We start from the raw sequence: 19,261 nt of genomic DNA on the forward strand, positions 1-19,261 counted from the left end.
TAAAATTTCATACTCATACATTTCTACTTAATTTAATTAGAAATTTTAATGATTATTCATTACAAATGACAACAGGATAATTAACAGCAGTTGTTGTACAGAGGTATTTCAATCACAAAAAGCTTAAAAGATTAAAGAACAAATCAGAATGATTAATAAGACAACACAATTATAACAAAACAAACTCAATCAAATTTCTAATCACACATGTACGGTGTATAGCCTAGCGTGGTTTGTGGTCAAGTCATAATTACCCTAGCAGTGTAATACACTAATATCTGTCACCATTGGGTCTTAAGGAGGACTCATAGTCTCAGGCTCATAGGCATATAAAACAGAAAAAAACTGAGAAATTCACAGTGTTTCAGCAACTGAGTTGATCAACCCATTCAAACTGTCCCTAGGCCGGAACAGCAAGGATTTATGGACCTGTTTTTACACAGCACCTAGGTACTACAAAGCTTCATCAATCATCATCTGCCCCCAGCTCTCCCTGGACAAATACTATCTGCTGATTGGAGCAAGTGTGAGAAATAGCATCCGGGGAAGAGACAATTAGATGGTGGCAGTGCTAAACGACAGACCGACTGGAAGGTCAACGGTTTGTCTTCCTGGTCAGATGATTGGAATGAGAGTTGGTTTATCTTCCCTGCAGCAAATCAAATTGGATGGCATGTCCTCACCATGGTTACAGGTTGTAAAATACATCTCTCGTGTTCTCTTACTGTGATGGCACATTTTTTAATCTACTAAAAAAAAAGAAAATATAAAATATAGTAAGAATAAACAAGTGCATTCATTAATTTGTCTTCTTTTTAAGTAAATATTTATAATGTTAAAAAACTGTCTCTGACATCTCAGTAGGAAATTATTCACCATGATCTGCATATACAAAATAAGTATCTTAAATAATCCTAAATAACACTTTTAACAACTGAAATTTGTGAATGAAGTACTGATAAACACATGTTAATAGGATTCACCTTTCTATACCGTAATCTATATTGATTCACTATCTGAACTACTTCATTATATTGGCAGCTATAGCTTTTTTTGCTTTTGAAAAAAGAAAAAGAAAGGAAACATCCCCTCTGCATCCCTGTGTATGCTCTTGTCCCGTCCCCCTGTCCCCTACAGGGCTACTGGAGCTTGTTTCTTGGGCTGCTCTTGCTTGACCTTGCTTCGGGGCTTCAATCTGTTTTGGTGCTCTTGCGACTCCAGGGATAGATGAGCTCTCCCACAAAGAGCTTCTTACACAGGGCCCCCCACGAGTCCTTGGGGTAACAACTGTAGGTGGGCGTCCGGTAGCACTGCACCACAGTACTGCACTTTATAGGATTGATCTGGAGAGAGAGAGATAGAGAGAGAGATATGGAGAGAAAGAGAGAGAGAGGGAGAGACAGAGAGAGTGAGAAAGAGAGAGTGAGAGAGAGAATGGTGAGAGATAGAGAGAGAGAGTGAGAAAAAAAGAGAGTGAGAGAGAGAGAGAGGAGAGAGTGAGAATGAGACAGAGAGAGAGTGAGAGAGAGAGAGAGAATGGAGACAGAGAGAGTGAGAGAGAGAGAGAAAAGAAAATTAAAGAAGGAGAGAGGGAGCAAGGACAGGTTGATGGTGCAAAATAAAGTGAATGTATAATGATGTTTTATTTCTGGGGCTGAATTAGGCAGAAATCAATTGGGTATTAGAGCAGCTATATTGCCCTTGGTGGCATCCTAAAATATCTTATATTTCGAAGCCAAATGCAGAAGGCAGTTCTGAATATGTAACACAGGCAGACTGCAACAGTCAATATAAACAATAATATAGGTGTCATAAGTATATCATAGCCTCATATATATTAATATGTACAAGTCTGATGTTCAAGAAAAACATGAAGACACAAAATGGGCTTGTGGAAGACATAATATAATAGAAGATAATATAATACAATAGTAACAGTTTCAAAAGTTAACATTTCTCATTATATTGTATGTGTTCCACTCAAAGACATGTTAAATAAATGAAACCCACCTCCATTAACAGATGAAGGGGAGTTCCAGCCTCCTCCGTCAACACTCTAAACTTCACCCCCTCTGCAGAGCAGACAGAGACGAACACAACATACTGCACTTAACATCTAGAGCAGCATCATCACCACTCCACCTTCCCCTCGTAAAGCATTTATAATGAACTCTTACCAACCTTCACTCATTTGAGAAAACACCATTATAACATGTAGTAATATATAATTACTGTTTAGAAATATACACAGATAAGTTTTCTTAGGCATATGCTCCTAAAGGTAGTGTAGGATTTAGGGGATCTATTAGCAGAAATGGAATATAGTATTCATAAATGTTCATAATGATGTTTTTATTCATGTATAATAGCCTGCTACTACGAATCATTGTGTTTTTGTTAGCTTGGAATGAGCCCTTCATACCTACATGGGAGCAGGTCATCTTCCATGGAGGCCGCTGTGTTGGGCCGCCGTGTTTCTACGGTGGCCCAGAACAGAACTGGCTCAAGAGAGGGGCTTTTATGCTGAAGTGGCAGTTTGAATTTGGTGGTGCCGGTTGGAAAATAAGTGGGGTCAGAGGTTGCTGGTGCTGGCTAACTATTTAGTTTGAGAAGTTTTAGAAACCAAATTTTGACAAATGGAGGATCAAACTTAATATTTAGCCCCATTTAAAAGACAAGGGAGCGTGAATCCTCATTGTCAAAGAGGTGAAAACATGAAGCAAAATGAAATCGGGACAGGCAACGGCAGAAAACTAGGATAAACATTGGTCTGGTGGTTCCATCTTTCCCAGATGGAAATCACTGATGAGGGACAAATGTTTTCAGAGAGTGACGCAGAAGTTGATTATGCGCCAAAACTATAATTTATCTTTGTTATTTGGACTCAAAAGACCCAGTGACGTTACTGAGATCAGCCCACAGCTGCTGAAAATTATTGCCAATGAAAGTGTTATTGTGTAAAAAACATCAGCTCCTGTCAGCCAACAGCTAACATAGCCAAACTTCAGAATTTCAAATCCATGCAAACTATAACCTATAGTTTTACAGACGAAATAGCTAAACAGAAATTCTAAATATCTATCTAATTCTAAGGTAACTCCACATATTATTGCTACTCGATGCATTTCTAGACGATGACATCATTTTGGAAGTACCTACTAGCACCTGACAGACAGCATACATTCTCCTACACGCTTGGAAAGAAAGGGGTGAGGGAGGGGTATTCAGTTGGTTGCAATCTGCAACTTCACTGCTAGATGCCACTAAATCCTACACAGTGCACCTTTAAATCCAGATATTCAATGTTTTGGTTGATTACCAAATGGAAAAATGACTAGCAAATTACAGTACAGTACAATACAATAGCAATTTAAAAAGAACTAATGTATTACTGGAAGTGAGGCTGTGGCGCTGATGTTACTGATGGCACAACACCAGCTGCACCTGAGAATACCCAGCTCACCTGCGAGCCTGTAGGGCCGACACACACGTAGCCCCATGGCAAACAGAGGGAACGAGTTAATGAGGTCGATGCTGAGGTGGATCAGGCCTTGGAACAGCACCACCACTAGACGAAGCTGCAGGGACAAAGTGGGGGACAGGATAAGATTAAGGCCAGCTCACAACGATGCAACTCCCTAAATAGCAGGCAAATTCAATCACTTTCTGTTAGTTGCTAGGATATTTAGTGCTCATTCAGATTCTCGATGATAGCAGCAAACAATAAAATGTGATTACACGCCCATTAATACCACTGGGATATCATGGAGAGAGGTGTGTAGCAAGGCGGTCTAGATGAAATAAGGCATGTAATCAGGGAGTACAAAGACTGGCTACACATTCCTCTCTATTAACTTATAGTTAAGAAGCTGCTCAGCTTCAGCTGCTGAGAAAAACAAACATACACAATACTTTCTGATCATATGTCCAATACCTTCTGATCATATGTCCTTCTTCATAACCTTCAAATGGAGAAGTGGAAAAGGATCCTGTTTTGATGTCATGCATCTTAGAAACCAGTATGTACACTGCTGTTCAACTGACCTTGGAGACATGGGTCTTATCTCCCCACCCCCACCCAAAAACATGCATATTGTTACCAGAGTAATATCCCGCCCAAAAACATGCATATTGTTCCCACAGTAATATCTCTTGTTCAATTCCACATCAAATATCAATTTTTTGCAGCTTTGCTAAGGATCCCCACTGTTCTTCTGAAGAGATTCACGTACCTGGCGAAAACATTTGCATATTTCTGTAACAGCATGGATGCCTGGGAGATTTTGTTGTGCGTGTGAAGAATCTACAATGATTCATTCAAACTTAGAAACTGCGCAAATGGACATTGATATTCTCTGTCAATGTGGTGTGAAAATGCTTCACTACGCAGTCCAAATGCTGTGTTTTTACACCATTCTGTCTGCTGTAGCAATTGTCTCTGGGCATACAGTCACAGAGCTGCAGTAGGGGAAGCATGTTATGATAGTGAGGGAGGCTCATGAATCTTACAAGGAGGATTAAAGGTTGATGAGGGTTTTTCCCCCCCTGTAATTTATTGAGGCTCTTCTATACTCCATCTTGTAGTGCAAATATTGTGAACTGGAATTTTCCATTCTCGAAATTTAAACAACGTTGTCTTCATTTCTCATTCCCAATTCAGCATAGACGTGCAAGTCCCCTAATTATCAACACGAAGCAAACAACACTGGTATCTGAAGGCAGTGTTGTGCATGAACGCGTTCATGAGAGGTGTGAACGTACACAACACTGGTATCTGAAGGACTCACCAAGGTGAAGACCAGGTAGTACAGGGCAGTAGTGGGCAACAAGAACAGCAGGATGGTGAAGAGCAGTGTCCCGATGAACAGCTACAAAACAACAAGACGAACATTTAAAATGTCTGCTTAAATGATGAAGATGCAACAGCCTCACCAGTAGTGCAGTGAGACAAGCCAAGACTTAGTGAAGTGGTGTAAGCCTGACATTACCCAGAATCAAAACATCCAGCAATTTATGTATTTCGTAAGGATTATAAAAACAGATTTTTTATTTTGCTCAACTGGGTGACATAATCCTCAAAGCACCCAGTTAGAGGATAAAGTGTGAGTGGTATTTGATGGTGGAGGGGGGTATCAGGTTTTCTGCTGTTTCATACACAGAAATCCTCATCACATCAGGACTCTGGACTTTTATACTGTATGTACATTTTATGTCTAGAGGGGAGAGATAAACTACACTTGGTGGGGAGGGAGCAAATAGATTAACAGGTGAGGAAAGGGGAGGGGAGGTGCGGTGAGGAAAGGTGAGGTGAGGGGAGGTGAGGCGCTCATAGGGAGTCAGGGAGTGAAGCGAGGATCGTGCAGAGGGGGCGCACTGAGCCGTACCTGGTCCAGGTCGTAGGAGCAGGAATCCACACGCTGCCGCAGCACATTCCACTTCTTGCCCCGGAAGAGACGCCAGAGGGAGGACAGGCCGTAGATCTTCAGACAGTACAACCTGCGGGGCCCATCAACAGGCTGTAAGCTCAAGGCTCAAGCACCGGAGGCACTGGCAAGACCAGATCTCAGGACGGGGAGGACACTACTCTCCCAGAGCTCATCAAGCGGTCTGGTGCTTCTAGTAAGATGGGCGTGAGCTGCCTATTTTGACAGAGAGGGGTGTTTTTAACTGCTATGGGACCTCTATAGACCGCACTAAAGCACGGCCTGTGATTGAAGGTGTGGACAGCCAGTCAATCACATGAGTCTATATACTCTTCAGGGCGACAGCACAAACAAACAGTGTAGCAGTAATAGACTCGCACAGTGCTTCCAGCTTGATAAACAATCAAACCAATCTTGGCACTTACTGGGTGGGAAGCCGGAGGCTAGATCTAAAGAGAGTACCTGAAATTAAACCCCCAGGGCCTCAACATGGGGGAAGACCCTAAACATGACTAATATGCATTCATGTCATGGGTTTAGGTAAACAGGGGGCCCAGAGAAAATTGTTATGAAAAGTGGCCAGAATTTTGTGCTACCCTGCTGGGTTCAGATGAACAAAGTAAAACAAGTCACGTTGTCCAGACACAAGACCGTTCAGAGCTTATGGTCATGCTGGAGAGTCCACTCTAAAAAGTCCAGGTGCAGAAGGGAGCCCATCGTTGTTGTTGTAAAGGGGGTGAAGATGGTTGAAATAGCTGACCTTTACAATTGCTCACTTCTGTTCTGTTTTGCTTACAGTTTTTCCATTCAACTGGCCCTGTTTGTATTTGCAACATCCACAGGTGCAGGGTCTTATATGGTTAACTGCCACAGATGGTATCTTCAGGGAAATACGAAAGCTTAGCAAAAACGTAACCCCTTAGGCTATTTGTAATTGCTTGTATAAACATGATGTATATACAAACATATAAACATGAATTTACTGTACGGTGCAGATCAGGCTAACACTGCCACCAGAATGTTCCAGTTCAATCAGTCCTCCATATCTTTCGATTACAATCATTTCCATTGTTTGAACATTACATTGAACACGTTTGAGGTTTACAATCAAATTAACAACCAAAACTGACAAATTAGTGTCGGAAAGGTATTATGGTGAAAAACAAGTGTGAGTGTGTGAGAAAACATATTTTACGTAACATTTAAAAACCTGTACTTCATAATATGACAAATACTGCCCTCTGCTGGTAACACATGCTCTCACAATACTCCACCATATCAGTAAGACAAAGTACCGCCATCAAATATAGATCTATTAGTAGTGAGCCTTACCTGGCCCCATATACATAGAAGCAGTAGATGTGGAAGGTCAGCAGGGCCACGATGTCTGACAGCACAGAGAGGGCAAAGGTCAAGCCCAGACAGGCAGAGAGGCCCACATACCACAGGATCATCTCGATGAAAGGAGACATCAGGTGGATGTAGCCTGGAAAACAAACAAGGCTATTGGATCAGGGTGTAGTCCAAATCTTTGGTTGATGTAAAGTACATCACATTCATTTCAAATTGTGTCAAGAAAAGAAAATTCAAGCATTAAATCACTATTTGGCTGAAATACAGGTAGCATCCGTGTTTACAAGATGCACTGGGCGATGTCTGCAATTACTTTAGAAGTATATTTACCAAGTTTCTTTTGCTACCCACAAAAGCGAGCACCCAACTGCAATATAAAAGGCTACACGAAGTTACAGAGATGGAGCGGCTTCGGCTCAAAACTCACTGATCCACAGGTGGATGTGGTAGAGGAAGAACCTCCCCAGCACCTCGTCCAGAGCCCTGTTCATCTTCAGACCAGCTGGGGCGCCCATTAGCCACTCAAGCAGTTCCTGAAGCTCTTTGGCTACATGCTAAAACATTTGGAGGGTAACAGCTGATTTAAACCACTTAGAAAATAAAATGTTCACTGCTAACATGCTTTGGCTTTACATTAAATTACATTTACTCATTTGTAAGAGGCTTTTATGTACAGCGACTGAGGAACAGTTTTACCATTTCACTGTCTTCTCTATATTTAGGACTTATGATCAGCTACTGCTACCCCTTGTGAGCACTTTTCACATTTGTACATGTGAATGCGTAATACTTACATCCGCAACTGGTACCAGTGTATTGGCAAGTGTGCCTATGCGATTTTCCCTGTAGAGCCAAGATATCAACAGCAGTCCAAGAGCCATGTCCACAAAAAAGGACACAAAAATGTTGGCTTTTCTGCAGGATTAAAAAAATATTAATATATTAATACTTAACTAACATATTGAAATACAGTACACTACCATGTCAATTTCACACAATATGTGTGCAGGGCTCCCTATTTAAAATTAACTTTGTACTACTACTGTAATCTGATCCCAAACTGTATATACCACACCTCATAAACTCCTTGTGTTCTGTGGCTTTCTTTGTAGACGCCACTGTTTGAAGATGCTCTGTTCTGTATCCAAACTGAACACAAGTTGACAGTTTGCTGGAAATGAACTTGACAGGACGTGTTTTCAGTATCCTGCAGGAGACCAAAAGCCACAACCATCATCATTTTTACACCATTATAATGCTATTCATGCTATTATAAAGAACTGGCGAGTGTGAATGTGTGTATGTGTGTGTGTATGTGTTTTGTGCTCTAGCTCACCTGATGTTGCATACCCAGCGCCAGACTGACAGCAGCCACGTGATGAGCATGCAGAGAGGTACAGAGCCCTGCTTGAGCAGCTCCACTATGATGCTGGCCTCCCTGCCCTCAGACTGCCAGTGCGTGGTCTTAAGAGGCCCGTCGTCGTACCTATCCAGGAAGAAGAGCGGCTCGCTGTGGGACACTGTCTGGAACATGGCGCGCAGCTCAGAAGATTCCTTTCCGGAGTCCTGTATGGCCTCCTGGACGGGGTGAAGCTGAGACAACATGACCTTGCGCTGGTCATAGTGGATGAAGATGATCTTCTCTTTACCGCCATTGTCACCGGCGTCTTCTTTTCCATTGTGGCTGCTTTTATCATTTCCCTTGGATTTGTCCGTGAAGAGCGTTCCCTCGTTGTGTAGCACCTCACAGTGGAAGCCCCGTTTGCCGACCTCACGGCTAATTTGCAGCCAGCGACTATAAGGGAAGATGGTGCTGAGGTCCTTCAGAAAGCTGTCCATACCCTCCTGGCCCTCTTTAGGCATACTCCAGGAGCCCAGCACCGTGAGGTCCACGTCTGTCTCACTTTGCATCTGGCTCAGGTACTTCTTGACTTGTCCAGGAATGAAAGGGTAGTGGATGACAGCCAGGACCACAGCAGAGTCATGGCCAGGGAGCCAGCGACCCAGCATGAGGCCACTGTCGGCCGTGTTGCAGCACTGGGGAAAGAAAATCTTCAGCACCATACTTGCCAGTTGAGGGTTATCCAGCGACTGATAAAGACAACCTGCAGGTGAACATAATATGCAGACATTGGTGATTACATCTCCACATCTCTTTTAATGACGTAAACTACATCTCTAGAGAATACAACGAAAAGTTCTAACGATACAAAGCAATCAGTGTACAACAATCTACAAACAGCTCTGTACACAGATAAGAATTAGAGCATACCCCGTGAAAATGTACTGAAAAATAAAATAAAAAATACCCGTTTATTTCCTCTTGAATGTGACAGACACCGCTACTCCCGACCCATTGTTGTTGCCCCACTTTTGTCCTTCAGCTGTATTGAACAGAGCTCACGTTTCTATAGTAACCACAACCCTCTGGCGAAACTAGATTCGTGGATTGCGTTTATTGATTTGTCACATCATTCAGTCTGAACAGTTAGGTCACTTAGCAAACAATAATTTACATTTCATTAAATCCTGCAAGTTCTGCGTTTTTTTTAGATGACCGAAAACATTCCGTCATGCTGCGACTAGCTAGTTACCACAAAGGACTGTCAAACTTAGTTACTAACTAGATATAGATAGATAGCTATCGTAACCCGACCTATTAACGTGGCTATCTAGCAACCTAAGGATACCTACCTTTGAATATGTAGTGAACAAGTTAAAAGAAATCATTCCATCGCTTGAAATCTTTTAATAAACAGTTGCACACACCAGCGGATAAAGCCGGCTCATACTAAGCATTATCCAGTCTGACATATTCTTGTTAATTTAGCTTAGATGCTGCCGATGATCGCCATATTCATTGTTGATAGTTCGTCCACAAATACCTTCCGACTGTTTTGCTGTACTCACTTGAAACAGTTCCTAGCCGCATTGACTGATGTATGTATCAACTGGAAATGTAGGCTAACCTACAGACCTTTTGTACAGGATTTTTTTTCTTTGTAAAAACCTGTTCCAGATATTGATAAGTACATCTGTTGGGGGGGGGGGTGGTCAGTTCAAATCAACATTTTACAGTCAGAATATCTGTATAATCAATATAATTGCCTTAAACTAGGCCTATAGTTTATTTAATAACATGTTCAACTGTTACTGTTAAAAAATCCTGGGAAAAAAATAGGCTTTCTTACCCCCTAATTCGTTCACCAATAACAGTCAACGTTGTCTTCTCATTGAAATATCACAGACATATGTTTCAGAGAGGCTGGTTCAAATGACAGAGCAAGAAAAAGAGCGGGCTTAAGAAGACCTCAACACCACTGTTCAGCCCTAGATAATAATATGAGCTGATTGATAACAAGGGTGAGGTTAGTAGATATCCAACAGTGCTGGATGGACCCATGCAAAGTTGGGAGAATAACCTCTGAACCAAATGTAATGATTATGCGTCCATTTTACTGTGACGAATGATAAAGTGCAGTTATATCAAATGATCATATAGACTAGTGTGACTATTCACAATAATTGCAATTCGCCCAGTAGAGAGAATGCATGAGCTGTAAATAAAAACTACAACAACAACGCAGCAACGCGGTCGTGTGGAGTACCACGAAACTACTCCGGGTAATCAGGAACTGTTGTTACTGTAGTGTGGTTACACGTTAAACCTTAGCGCACATTTCTGTCTTGATATAGATGAACAACTAATGTTTACAGTCGTTTAAAGAATGACGGCTACGGTTACTGGTTCAAATAATTTCGTAGATGATGCGAGTCAAGTGAAAGATATCGTTTCCACCTTCAGGGTACATTTCTTAGCCATGTGTCGGTTGAATACTCTCCCGTGGAGCGTAAGTGAATACTTCTGCTTGTTTATATATTTTGTCTTAATTTAAAATAAAATATGCTAGAAATAAATGATGCATTTTGGAAATCTTCATTTAGTTGCTTGAAGCTGAACTCAAGAATGGGCGATCATCAGATCTTTTCCTCGATATTTTGAATCAGGTTTGTATGTCTTCATTTAAAAGTCTGTGGAGTGGCCTTTATATGTATTACGGTTCTTTGTAATAAACCTAATCGGAGTCGTTTCAGCATCTTTGGCTTTATCTCAACTCCTTTACATTTCCTGTCATGTAGACATGTCTTCACACAGTTTGTCTCCAACATCCCCCGTCAGTGAAGTACAGGCGACTCTTTCTTCAAGAACTGATTAAAATGGTTTGTTGCTTATTAATTGCACTCTGTAGCTTGTTACATTTGTGTTGCTGGTACTAATATTAGAGGCTGTCCAGGATTATTGATTGATTTTGAGGAATATTCCCAGCACGAATCTACCACAGCAGAACCATCGGATGAACTTTATGAAGCCTTGAGTGAAGTTCTGGGCCTCGAAGAGGAGTCCACCTGCCATAAAAGTTATTTTCTGGTACATATCACACTTTTTGAGGACAAATGAGATTGGCACTAACATCCTGTTGCATCTATAACTGAACATTGATTTGAATGAACATTTTATTTTTTATTTTTAAAGCAAAATGCCCCCTTCATTATCACTGTTTGTTCAGTACATGTTTTGGTTGCCAGCCCTCAGGTGATACCGTGAGTCTGAAAGAGAGTCAGGCTGTTATATCTGAAGGCACTACAGGGCTGGTGACATGGGAGGCCGCCCTGTATCTAACCGAGTGGGCTTTAGAGAATCCACAGATGTTCGGGAGCAGGTGAGTGCCAAATGTTATCCTGGCATTGCTTTCAATCTGTAGAGCAGTAGAGATTATTTCATACTTAACAAAGAAGCTAGCCCCAATATAAAATTGTGATGTAGTTGATGAATTGTTGTTGTCAATGCAGTTTGTAAGCTAATTGTCCTTTGTCTGACATTGCTCATCATCCACTCTTCCCCCTTGCCTTTAGGACGGTACTTGAGTTGGGCAGTGGAGTTGGACTAACAGGTATAGCACTGTGTCGCTCCTGTAAACCTAGGAAGTATGTATTCAGTGACTGCCACCCAACTGTACTGCAGAAGCTGCGTATGAATGTTGAGCTCAACAGCCAGGATCTGACAGATGTATCGCTCTGTGTGGAGGAGTTGGACTGGGAGGGAGTCTCTGAGGACAGTCTAACAGACATCAACGCCAACACAGTCATTGCAGCAGGTAGGACTGAGTCACTGTTTAGTCCAATGAAAAACAATAACCATAAGTAAAGCCACGTCTATAATGTTGTCTTTTGTTTTTGTATTTGTTCAGATGTGGTGTATGACCCTGAGATTGCAGATTGTCTGGTGTCACTGTTGGGTATGATACTGAAGTCTTCGACTAAGAGTAGTCAACCAGATGTTTACATTGCCTCGACAATCCGCAACCCAGAAACATACAGTTTCTTCAAGAAGCAACTCGGTGAGTAAAAACTCCGTCATCCATTTTGTGTTTACTCCAAGTTAGACTCAATGCATTTCTTTTTTTCAATTTCAGCAAATGCTGGAGTGAAACATTCCATCGTCCCAGGTCCTACAACCCAAATCTTCCCGTACAACAGGCTCTCCACCATAGAATTAATAAAGTTACATTTGTAAAAGAGAAATGTTGCATTATTTCTTTGATATAAAGTATTTATTTACATTATTTACACATATGGCACACATACACATATGTCGACCTTATGTTTAAATAAAAAAATCACTGGATGTTGTCAGAGAAAAACTAAACATATAGTGATGTTCTGATAGAACAACAACAAAAAAAAAACATTTATTTTCCTTGGTCTGTAGAAATAATGTCTCTTTTGGTTGGTTATCTGTTGTCAGCTGTTAGTATGGGAAGAACAGTCTGATCCCAGTTCTCCTCCCAGCGCTGCTGTCCACTGGCTCTCAGGTTCCTCCTGAAGAGACCCAGTTTGCCCTCAGTGCTCGGAAAGTCAGACAGCAGCAACTGTGGGGACACAACAACAGATTTAACCAAATGTTCTTCATGCAGCATGATCAGTCTGTTTAAAAACAGATGTTTCATTTTATGTTGTCTATAGAAGGATATGTAGGAGAGACAAATGTTTGCTACTTTGAGGCTATGTTCAGACTGCAGGTATATCAGATTTGTTTCCCAAATTAGATCTTTTGAGACAGACTGTCTGTAGTGTGTCCAGACATCACCAACCTATCTGCATGGGTTTCTGGGGAACCGACGTAGGTGTCGGTACGTTTTTTCCCAGAAGCAGCATGAATTCCAGCACTTCCATCACTCTGGATTTAACGTCATTGTTGTGTGTCGCGTTGAAATCCAGGCAGCAAAAATACACATGAAATCGGAAATTGGAGTGTCTAGACCTCCGGTCTCAGATACATCTGTAGAAATTCAATTGGAATTGCATTTCAAATCGCCTAAAAATTTGGTTTGGATCCTACTTGCAAAAATCGAGTTTCATGTGTTTTTTTTGCTGTCCAGACTTTCAAAAATCAATCAGGATACAATCTGGATATGCCAAAAACTATTTGCCCTGGCGGTACACTGGGTTAGAACAGTAGAATACTAGGGGTGGTTGAACTCTGGCATTTCAGCTTCTTTGTCAATGAGTGTTCATCGCTCTCGTACCTTTAGCTGTGCGGTTAATTCCTTTGAATCCTGGAATATTAATCCATTTTCCTCATGCTTTACCAATTCATGTAAACTGAAAACAGAAATAAGCATTTGGTCAAATATTGAAAGTGGACCTGAAAACAAAGCAGTAGAGCAAAATGGAGCCACTCTCTGCACCCACCATTGGAAGTGTATAGCACAGACAGGCAGGCAACAGCCAAACATGTCCACTACTTTCATAGGAAGGTCGAGGCCACTGGAGGATTTATGCAGACAAACTCCGAGATCAGCAGAACCTGGTGTGAAAATCACCCCCATGCAACACAGAACATTAGAACTTAGAACTCCTTTCATGTGGAATGCACTTATGTACTTATACTTATTCAGTATAACTCAAATAAACTGTATGGCAAATGACAAAATGCTGACATTCAGAGCAGTGCACCTACCAAGCAGCCGAGGGTAATCCTCTGCCTCTAGCCAGGGAGTGCAAATCTTAACGTGATTGAAACTCTTGGAGTCTATGAGTTTTTTATAGTATTCCTTTTGAGGGCCTTTACCTGTGATAAACAAGACCATAGTTGTTGCAAAACCTTTTGTAAGTGGTTCAATTCTTCCCCATTTCTTTTCTATTAAGTCATTTTATTTGATTGACTTGATTAACTTTACCTGTGATGACACACACCAGCTCTGGTAGACTCTCGCCCACATTCACAAACCCTTCATAATCTATTCAAAGAATCATTGATGTAACATTAAATGTAATAAGATTAGGTTCTAAATCATTTATAGTTATATAGTTATTTCAACATTCACTGATTGAGTAAAGAACAGTCTCTTACCCTCAAGTGCCTTTAGCAGAATTGAGAAATCTTCATCCTCTGTAAAAAATATACAAATATATAATTTAGCTAAATTATAATTAGCTAAAATGTAGACTAAAGATGCATTCGACATTTCTCGGAAATTCACTCGATCCGTGTGCACATCTGGATAAACACATGGAATCTTTTGTTGCATCTGGTTGAGCAACGTGTTTGAAAAGACTGATTCCTCTCTGTATTGAAAGCAATTATAAAAGCTTAGAAGATCATTTTTCATCGGCTACATCTCAGAGGACAACACCAACCTGTCCAGCTGGTGCTGCTCAACAGAAGAATGGGCCGCCTAGCAACAGGACTGACAGCACCAGTGTTTCCACTGCGCTGTGTAAAGGCTGTTCGCTCCATATCTTCACTGGTGGACTCGCCACTGAAGGGATGTCAACAATATAGGTTCAGTAAGGCACACTTCATATATACATTTGGTGAATGTATGACATTTAATTTGGCTCACAAATATTCAGATATTCACAGAATATAGAAAAGTGGATTCCTTGTCTCAGAGGTTATGTGCATCAGAGAATAAGCTAGTAAAAAAGAATAAACGCTCATAATAAACATACCATTGCTTAAACTGTGGGTAAACCCTGGCCATCTTCATGAAAAGCTCATGCTGATGTTCCAGTGGCGTCTCTTTAAATATTAATGGGGGCTTATCATATAGAGTTGTTGCCCTGGAAAAAAAGGTAAATTGGGACACTGAAGGAGACTGCAGTGAGTGTATATGAGTGAAATTATATGTGGATACAGTCGGTTAAAGTGAACCTTCTGAAAATTTAAATCTCACTTAATGCTCCAGTTCTTGAGGAGGTCTTCCTTCATGGCCTTGGTGACGCAGAGGTTATAACTAGAAAACCGTCCAAAGAACTTCTCATACCTACAAAAGAAAGAAAAAGAGGATGATGATTATTATTGTTATCATTATTGACAGTTCTCTTGATACAGAATAAACCTCTGTTTTCTATGACCCAGAGAGCAACTCACCATTTTGCCACCTGGACTATAGGATGTCTCTGTCCATGAGTGAGGGCCATTATTGTGTATCCATAGTTGTGCCAGTCGATAATGAATTTGGTCCCACGCAAAATACTTACTAAGCATGCAACAGCAATACTTGGCAATCCAGGAGGGTTCTGAACACAACAAAATAAAAATACTGTGCATCAGATGAATATCATAATATCTAACCCATCTAACATGACTGATGTTAGATAGTATCATCATAGATAGCATCATAACATGATACATTGATAACATTGTATGCTGCAAAGATATTATGTGAGTCATAAAAATACCTGCATGAGAACATGGGAGTGGTGGTCGATTTTCAGCAGTGTATACAGGAGCTGCAGAGATTGCATAACCACTTTGGTGATGTATCTTAGAATCTTGGGACCAACTGGAAATAACACAAAGGATCATTTTTCAACACTTGCAGAGGTGGCGCTTGCAGTTTTGTGTAAAATTAGAAATGATTCTACACCCACACTAATGATTCACTGTTTAAGTTACAGTTAAAAGACAGAGTTAACCTATATTTGCTGTGTATTCTGTGCATCATGTGTATGTGTCAGGTCTTAATGTATTTGTGAAAAATGAAAACAAACATGTAAAAACATCTGAAAGTAGGAATCAAGATGGACACAACACAGCAATTCTGAGTACATCTACAAGGTGACAACATTGAAAAAACTGGACCCATGACGTTTAATTTCTGCAAAACTGAGCCAATTACCTTGAAGCCCTTTGACTTCAGATATTGGGATGATTGTTATCTTTTCATTTGCAATGACTTCCTCGTGCGGTTTGGTACCTGGGATCAAAACGTACACCTTAGTTGACACCTATCACAGTGTTCTTCCTATGCTCTGTAACTAAATGTTGGCTATGAACATCTTGTCTAAAAGTATTATTATATATTTTACTAAATGCTACATGAGTTGTAAACTTGTTTACCAAAGAAACCAACAAACGAGACGTTGTATCCATGCTTGCTCAGAGAGATTGCATGGTACTGCATGCGGGGACTACGTCCAATATCACCCAACACAAGCACACAGACATGGCGATGTTTATCCTGACGGCACCCTCTGAAACTCCATACACTCAAAATACTGAAAAATACAACAATACCAAGGAGAATAGACCAGTTTGTATCTAATTCCGTAACATGTACACCTAAAACAACTGCTACAAACGAAACAGCAAATACAAGTAGGAATGAGAGAACATCCGCCATGATTGTTTAGCTAATGACGTGTCAGTTCGGGTGGAAATTTAAAGGAGACGTGTACCATTTTATGTTAAGCCCCTTCCGAGGACTTTCTGCTCAAGGGAGTAGTCAAGATGCATATTTGGGCATCTTGCATGCTTCTGGTAAATGGTTTTTAGCAGAACCCATTTTAGTCGATTTCAGTGTGTGTATTTGCTCTTTTCAGATACTAATGCATGTATACCTTCCCATGCTGTCAATCCCCGTATTCTCGGCATTTCTGTTCATTATGTTTGTGTTGGTTACTTTGTTTTGACACAAGGACCTTGTGTGTGCCGAAGTTATTGAAATTGGTCACATGGCAAATTATTACATGATAAATTAGGAAACTACCCATATGGCTGACAATACAGAGAGATTATAAAAGGGATTACGGTTGAATCATGGAGAGTTAACAGCCTATCTGGCTTTACTTAAAAGTAAGCAATGATTCATGTGTGCTTGCTTTACATGCTTTAGTTTCAAGAACACAACACAACAATGTAATGAGGTGACATGTCTAATATGTCCCCTGCTTCCTGCTACCTATTCCCACCTAACTATTGTGTCCAATTACACACACATGTTGCTTGCCAGCCTATACCTACCCATTGCCAATATGTACCATTACAAGCATCCACTCAACCTGATGATAGTAACCTTAAGAGTAAAATAAGACCCCCAATATGTACCATCACAAGGATCCACTCAACCTAATGATAGTAACCCAAAGAGTAAAATTAATAATAATAATGCATTTTATTTGTAACACACTCTTCATTCAAAAGAGTCTCAGAGTGCCAACATAGTAGAAACAAACTATAATAATAAAATAAAATAAAATAAAACTAGTAAACATAAGCATAATAGAAAACTTAGTGACAGTGATTTACCACAAAGCCAAAAACGCCTTCCTGAATAAAAATGTTTTTAGTCCAGTTTTAAAGGAGTCCAGTGTCTGCGTTGCCCTTAGGTGGTCAGGGAAGCTGTTCCATAAGCGTGGCGCTGCCGAGCAAAAGGCCTGGTCGCCCATGGTGCTGAGCTTGGTGTTGGAAACTCGGAGGAGCGAGCTGTTTGCAGATCTGAGGGTGCAGGTGGAGGTTTTGGGAGTAATTAGTTCTTGCAGGTAGGGAGGTGCATGCCCATTTATGCATGTATGGGTGAGTATTAGGACTTTGTAGTCAACCCGGAAAGAGACAGGGAGCCAGTGTAGTGAGTGTAATATCGGTGTTATGTGCTCATATTTCCGGACTCTCATCAGGATCCTGGCAGCGCTGTTTTGGATGTATTGCAGCTTCTGGATGTTCTTGCCAGTGATCCCAGAGAAAAGCGAATTACAATAGTCCAGTCTTGAGGAGATAAAGGCGTGGACGAGCTTCTCTGCATCTGACAGGGTTAAAGTGGGGCGGAGTTTGGAGATGTTTTTTTTAGATTATAAAAGCAGGTTTTGCACAGGTGTTTTATATGGTCATTAAAAGTCAGGTGAGGGTCAAACCTAACTCCGAGATTAGTGACTGTGGTGGAGAGGGGTATGACCTGGCCGTACCCTAAGTACAAATAAGACCCCCAATATGTACCATTACAAGGATCCACTCAACCTAATGATAGAACCCCTAAGAGTACACTAAGACCCCCAATATGTGGCAAGACCATATTTATCCTGGTTGTACTCTCTCCTTTTCCACACTCCACAACTAGTATGAACCCATGAAGTCCATCTGCCCCATGTATGCCAAATATGATCTATGTATCTCCCGGGCCTAGTATGTTCAGGCTGGTCTTGGTAACCCTGAGTGCTGCCCTTCAGCTCTTTCCCAGCCAGGGCCCTAAGGAGGAGGACTTGCTGCCTCATCATCATCAAGGTGAACACGCCTCAGTTCTCTGCTATCTGTGGTGTGACGGAAGTCCCAGAGCAGCCCCTTTTAGAGTTCACTAAAAAGGCATGAAGTAAAAAGTTCATGAACACTGTGTCTTCACCTCACTTTGAAATCAATCCTGGGATTGGGCTAAAGCAGGAGGGTAGGGAAGATGAGAAAAGGATCCCTTACCTGACTCTTTGGAACTCAGTGTTTGCTATGGAACTATGACCAGATCATGGCTGTGAAGAAGTTGCATAAGACCAGCCCATTTCCCACCATTTACATTTTCTGGGGAAAATAATCAGAATAATTTTCAGATCTAATGACAAAATAAATGTGAAAAGAATTTTGAAAAGCCAAAGTTTGGATGTAGTACATTTTAGGGCATGGTCCCTAATGACCATATAGGGAAAACTTTCCCCAGAGGATGTCCAAAAGTCTTAACGCTGTTAAAATTACACATACAAATGTTAGTTATACCTCCATTAATATTGATCACGGAGTTTCTTATATTATTTTTTTTACTGACTGCCAGCTGCCAATCAAATGTGATCAGCCTAGTATGGTATCGCTAGTCATCATGCTCTGATCTAAAGATTGTTTACCACATTGTGAGAAACAGGGGAATGGAAATTGAAATGTCCAAACATTTCTCTGCAAAAAGCCAATTCCTTCACATCCACATTAAGGAACTGCAATATGAATTGTGTACAATATGTGCACTTTGCATTAGTCAGTAGGCATGGCATGTCATGCCACTCCCTCTGTTAGTATCTGCCACCTACCATATTTCAAGTTCTAATATTTCATTATTTATTAACCATATTTGATCTAAAACCAATGTCGATTTGAATAGGGTATTTGTATACCCTATGCGTAAATTTGCGCGCCTCTTTCCAAGCGCTCTTGCAGGGAAAGACGC

General features: G+C 40.9%; 3 protein-coding genes across 5 annotated transcripts; 1 reads left to right on the top strand and 2 right to left on the bottom strand.

The window, feature by feature from the left end:
• Positions 1 to 27: 27 nt before the first annotated feature.
• pigq (phosphatidylinositol glycan anchor biosynthesis, class Q) lies at positions 28 to 10,069 on the bottom strand. Of its 3 annotated transcripts, XM_031565608.2 has the most exons (12): positions 9,471 to 9,683; positions 9,086 to 9,160; positions 8,113 to 8,881; positions 7,852 to 7,983; positions 7,571 to 7,691; positions 7,204 to 7,330; positions 6,756 to 6,909; positions 5,385 to 5,496; positions 4,788 to 4,868; positions 3,464 to 3,578; positions 2,011 to 2,072; positions 28 to 1,343 (listed from the first exon to the last, which is right to left on the bottom strand). In XM_031565608.2, exons 3-12 carry the CDS (start codon positions 8,838 to 8,840, stop codon positions 1,191 to 1,193), a joined length of 1,785 nt encoding a protein of 594 aa, XP_031421468.1. In that variant the 5' UTR covers positions 8,841 to 8,881; positions 9,086 to 9,160; positions 9,471 to 9,683; the 3' UTR covers positions 28 to 1,190. The 3 variants fall into 3 exon arrangements, with proteins under 3 accessions (XP_031421468.1, XP_031421473.1, XP_012682657.1); XM_031565613.2 differs by lacking the exons at positions 9,086 to 9,160; positions 9,471 to 9,683 and adding an exon at positions 9,968 to 10,069; XM_012827203.3 differs by lacking the exon at positions 9,086 to 9,160 and having other exon boundaries at positions 9,471 to 9,682.
• A 150-nt stretch (positions 10,070 to 10,219) lies between these two features.
• On the top strand, positions 10,220 to 12,359 carry eef2kmt (eukaryotic elongation factor 2 lysine methyltransferase). The gene is made up of 8 exons (XM_012827204.3): positions 10,220 to 10,627; positions 10,722 to 10,784; positions 10,917 to 10,997; positions 11,104 to 11,205; positions 11,364 to 11,497; positions 11,691 to 11,932; positions 12,026 to 12,175; positions 12,251 to 12,359. Exons 1-8 carry the CDS (start codon positions 10,505 to 10,507, stop codon positions 12,349 to 12,351), a joined length of 996 nt encoding a protein of 331 aa, XP_012682658.2. The 5' UTR covers positions 10,220 to 10,504; the 3' UTR covers positions 12,352 to 12,359.
• A 41-nt stretch (positions 12,360 to 12,400) lies between these two features.
• On the bottom strand, positions 12,401 to 16,494 carry alg1 (ALG1 chitobiosyldiphosphodolichol beta-mannosyltransferase). Its single transcript, XM_031565621.2, has 13 exons — positions 16,186 to 16,494; positions 15,965 to 16,042; positions 15,525 to 15,628; positions 15,214 to 15,362; positions 15,017 to 15,106; positions 14,793 to 14,903; positions 14,478 to 14,599; positions 14,191 to 14,229; positions 14,018 to 14,077; positions 13,798 to 13,908; positions 13,530 to 13,644; positions 13,364 to 13,439; positions 12,401 to 12,706 (listed from the first exon to the last, which is right to left on the bottom strand). The coding sequence occupies exons 1-13, from the start codon at positions 16,466 to 16,468 to the stop codon at positions 12,569 to 12,571; spliced, it is 1,476 nt and encodes a 491-aa protein (XP_031421481.1). The 5' UTR covers positions 16,469 to 16,494; the 3' UTR covers positions 12,401 to 12,568.
• Positions 16,495 to 19,261: the final 2,767 nt, after the last annotated feature.

The sequence above is a fragment of the Clupea harengus genome, chromosome 1, assembly GCF_900700415.2.
Source record: "Clupea harengus chromosome 1, Ch_v2.0.2, whole genome shotgun sequence".
In the NCBI taxonomy this organism is placed as follows: domain Eukaryota; kingdom Metazoa; phylum Chordata; class Actinopteri; order Clupeiformes; family Clupeidae; genus Clupea; species Clupea harengus.

Excerpts from the sequence above, each read along its gene's own strand:
- alg1 (XM_031565621.2), bottom strand. The coding sequence starts at position 16,468 with ATGGCGGATGTTCTCTCATTCCTACTTGTATTTGCTGTTTCGTTTGTA. Across the intron at positions 15,629-15,964 it reads TGAAGTCAAAGGGCTTCAAG|TTGGTCCCAAGATTCTAAGA; the intron begins GTAATTGGCTCA and ends TGTTATTTCCAG. Across the intron at positions 14,904-15,016 it reads CTCAAGAACTGGAGCATTAA|GGCAACAACTCTATATGATA; the intron begins GTGAGATTTAAA and ends CTTTTTTTCCAG.
- eef2kmt (XM_012827204.3), top strand. The coding sequence starts at position 10,505 with ATGACGGCTACGGTTACTGGTTCAAATAATTTCGTAGATGATGCGAGT. Across the intron at positions 10,998-11,103 it reads TTCAAGAACTGATTAAAATG|CACGAATCTACCACAGCAGA; the intron begins GTTTGTTGCTTA and ends GAATATTCCCAG. Across the intron at positions 11,498-11,690 it reads CCACAGATGTTCGGGAGCAG|GACGGTACTTGAGTTGGGCA; the intron begins GTGAGTGCCAAA and ends CCTTGCCTTTAG.
- pigq (XM_031565613.2), bottom strand. The coding sequence starts at position 8,840 with ATGGTGCTGAAGATTTTCTTTCCCCAGTGCTGCAACACGGCCGACAGT. Across the intron at positions 7,984-8,112 it reads CGCTGGGTATGCAACATCAG|GATACTGAAAACACGTCCTG; the intron begins GTGAGCTAGAGC and ends GGTCTCCTGCAG. Across the intron at positions 7,331-7,570 it reads CACTGGTACCAGTTGCGGAT|CATGTAGCCAAAGAGCTTCA; the intron begins GTAAGTATTACG and ends CAAATGTTTTAG.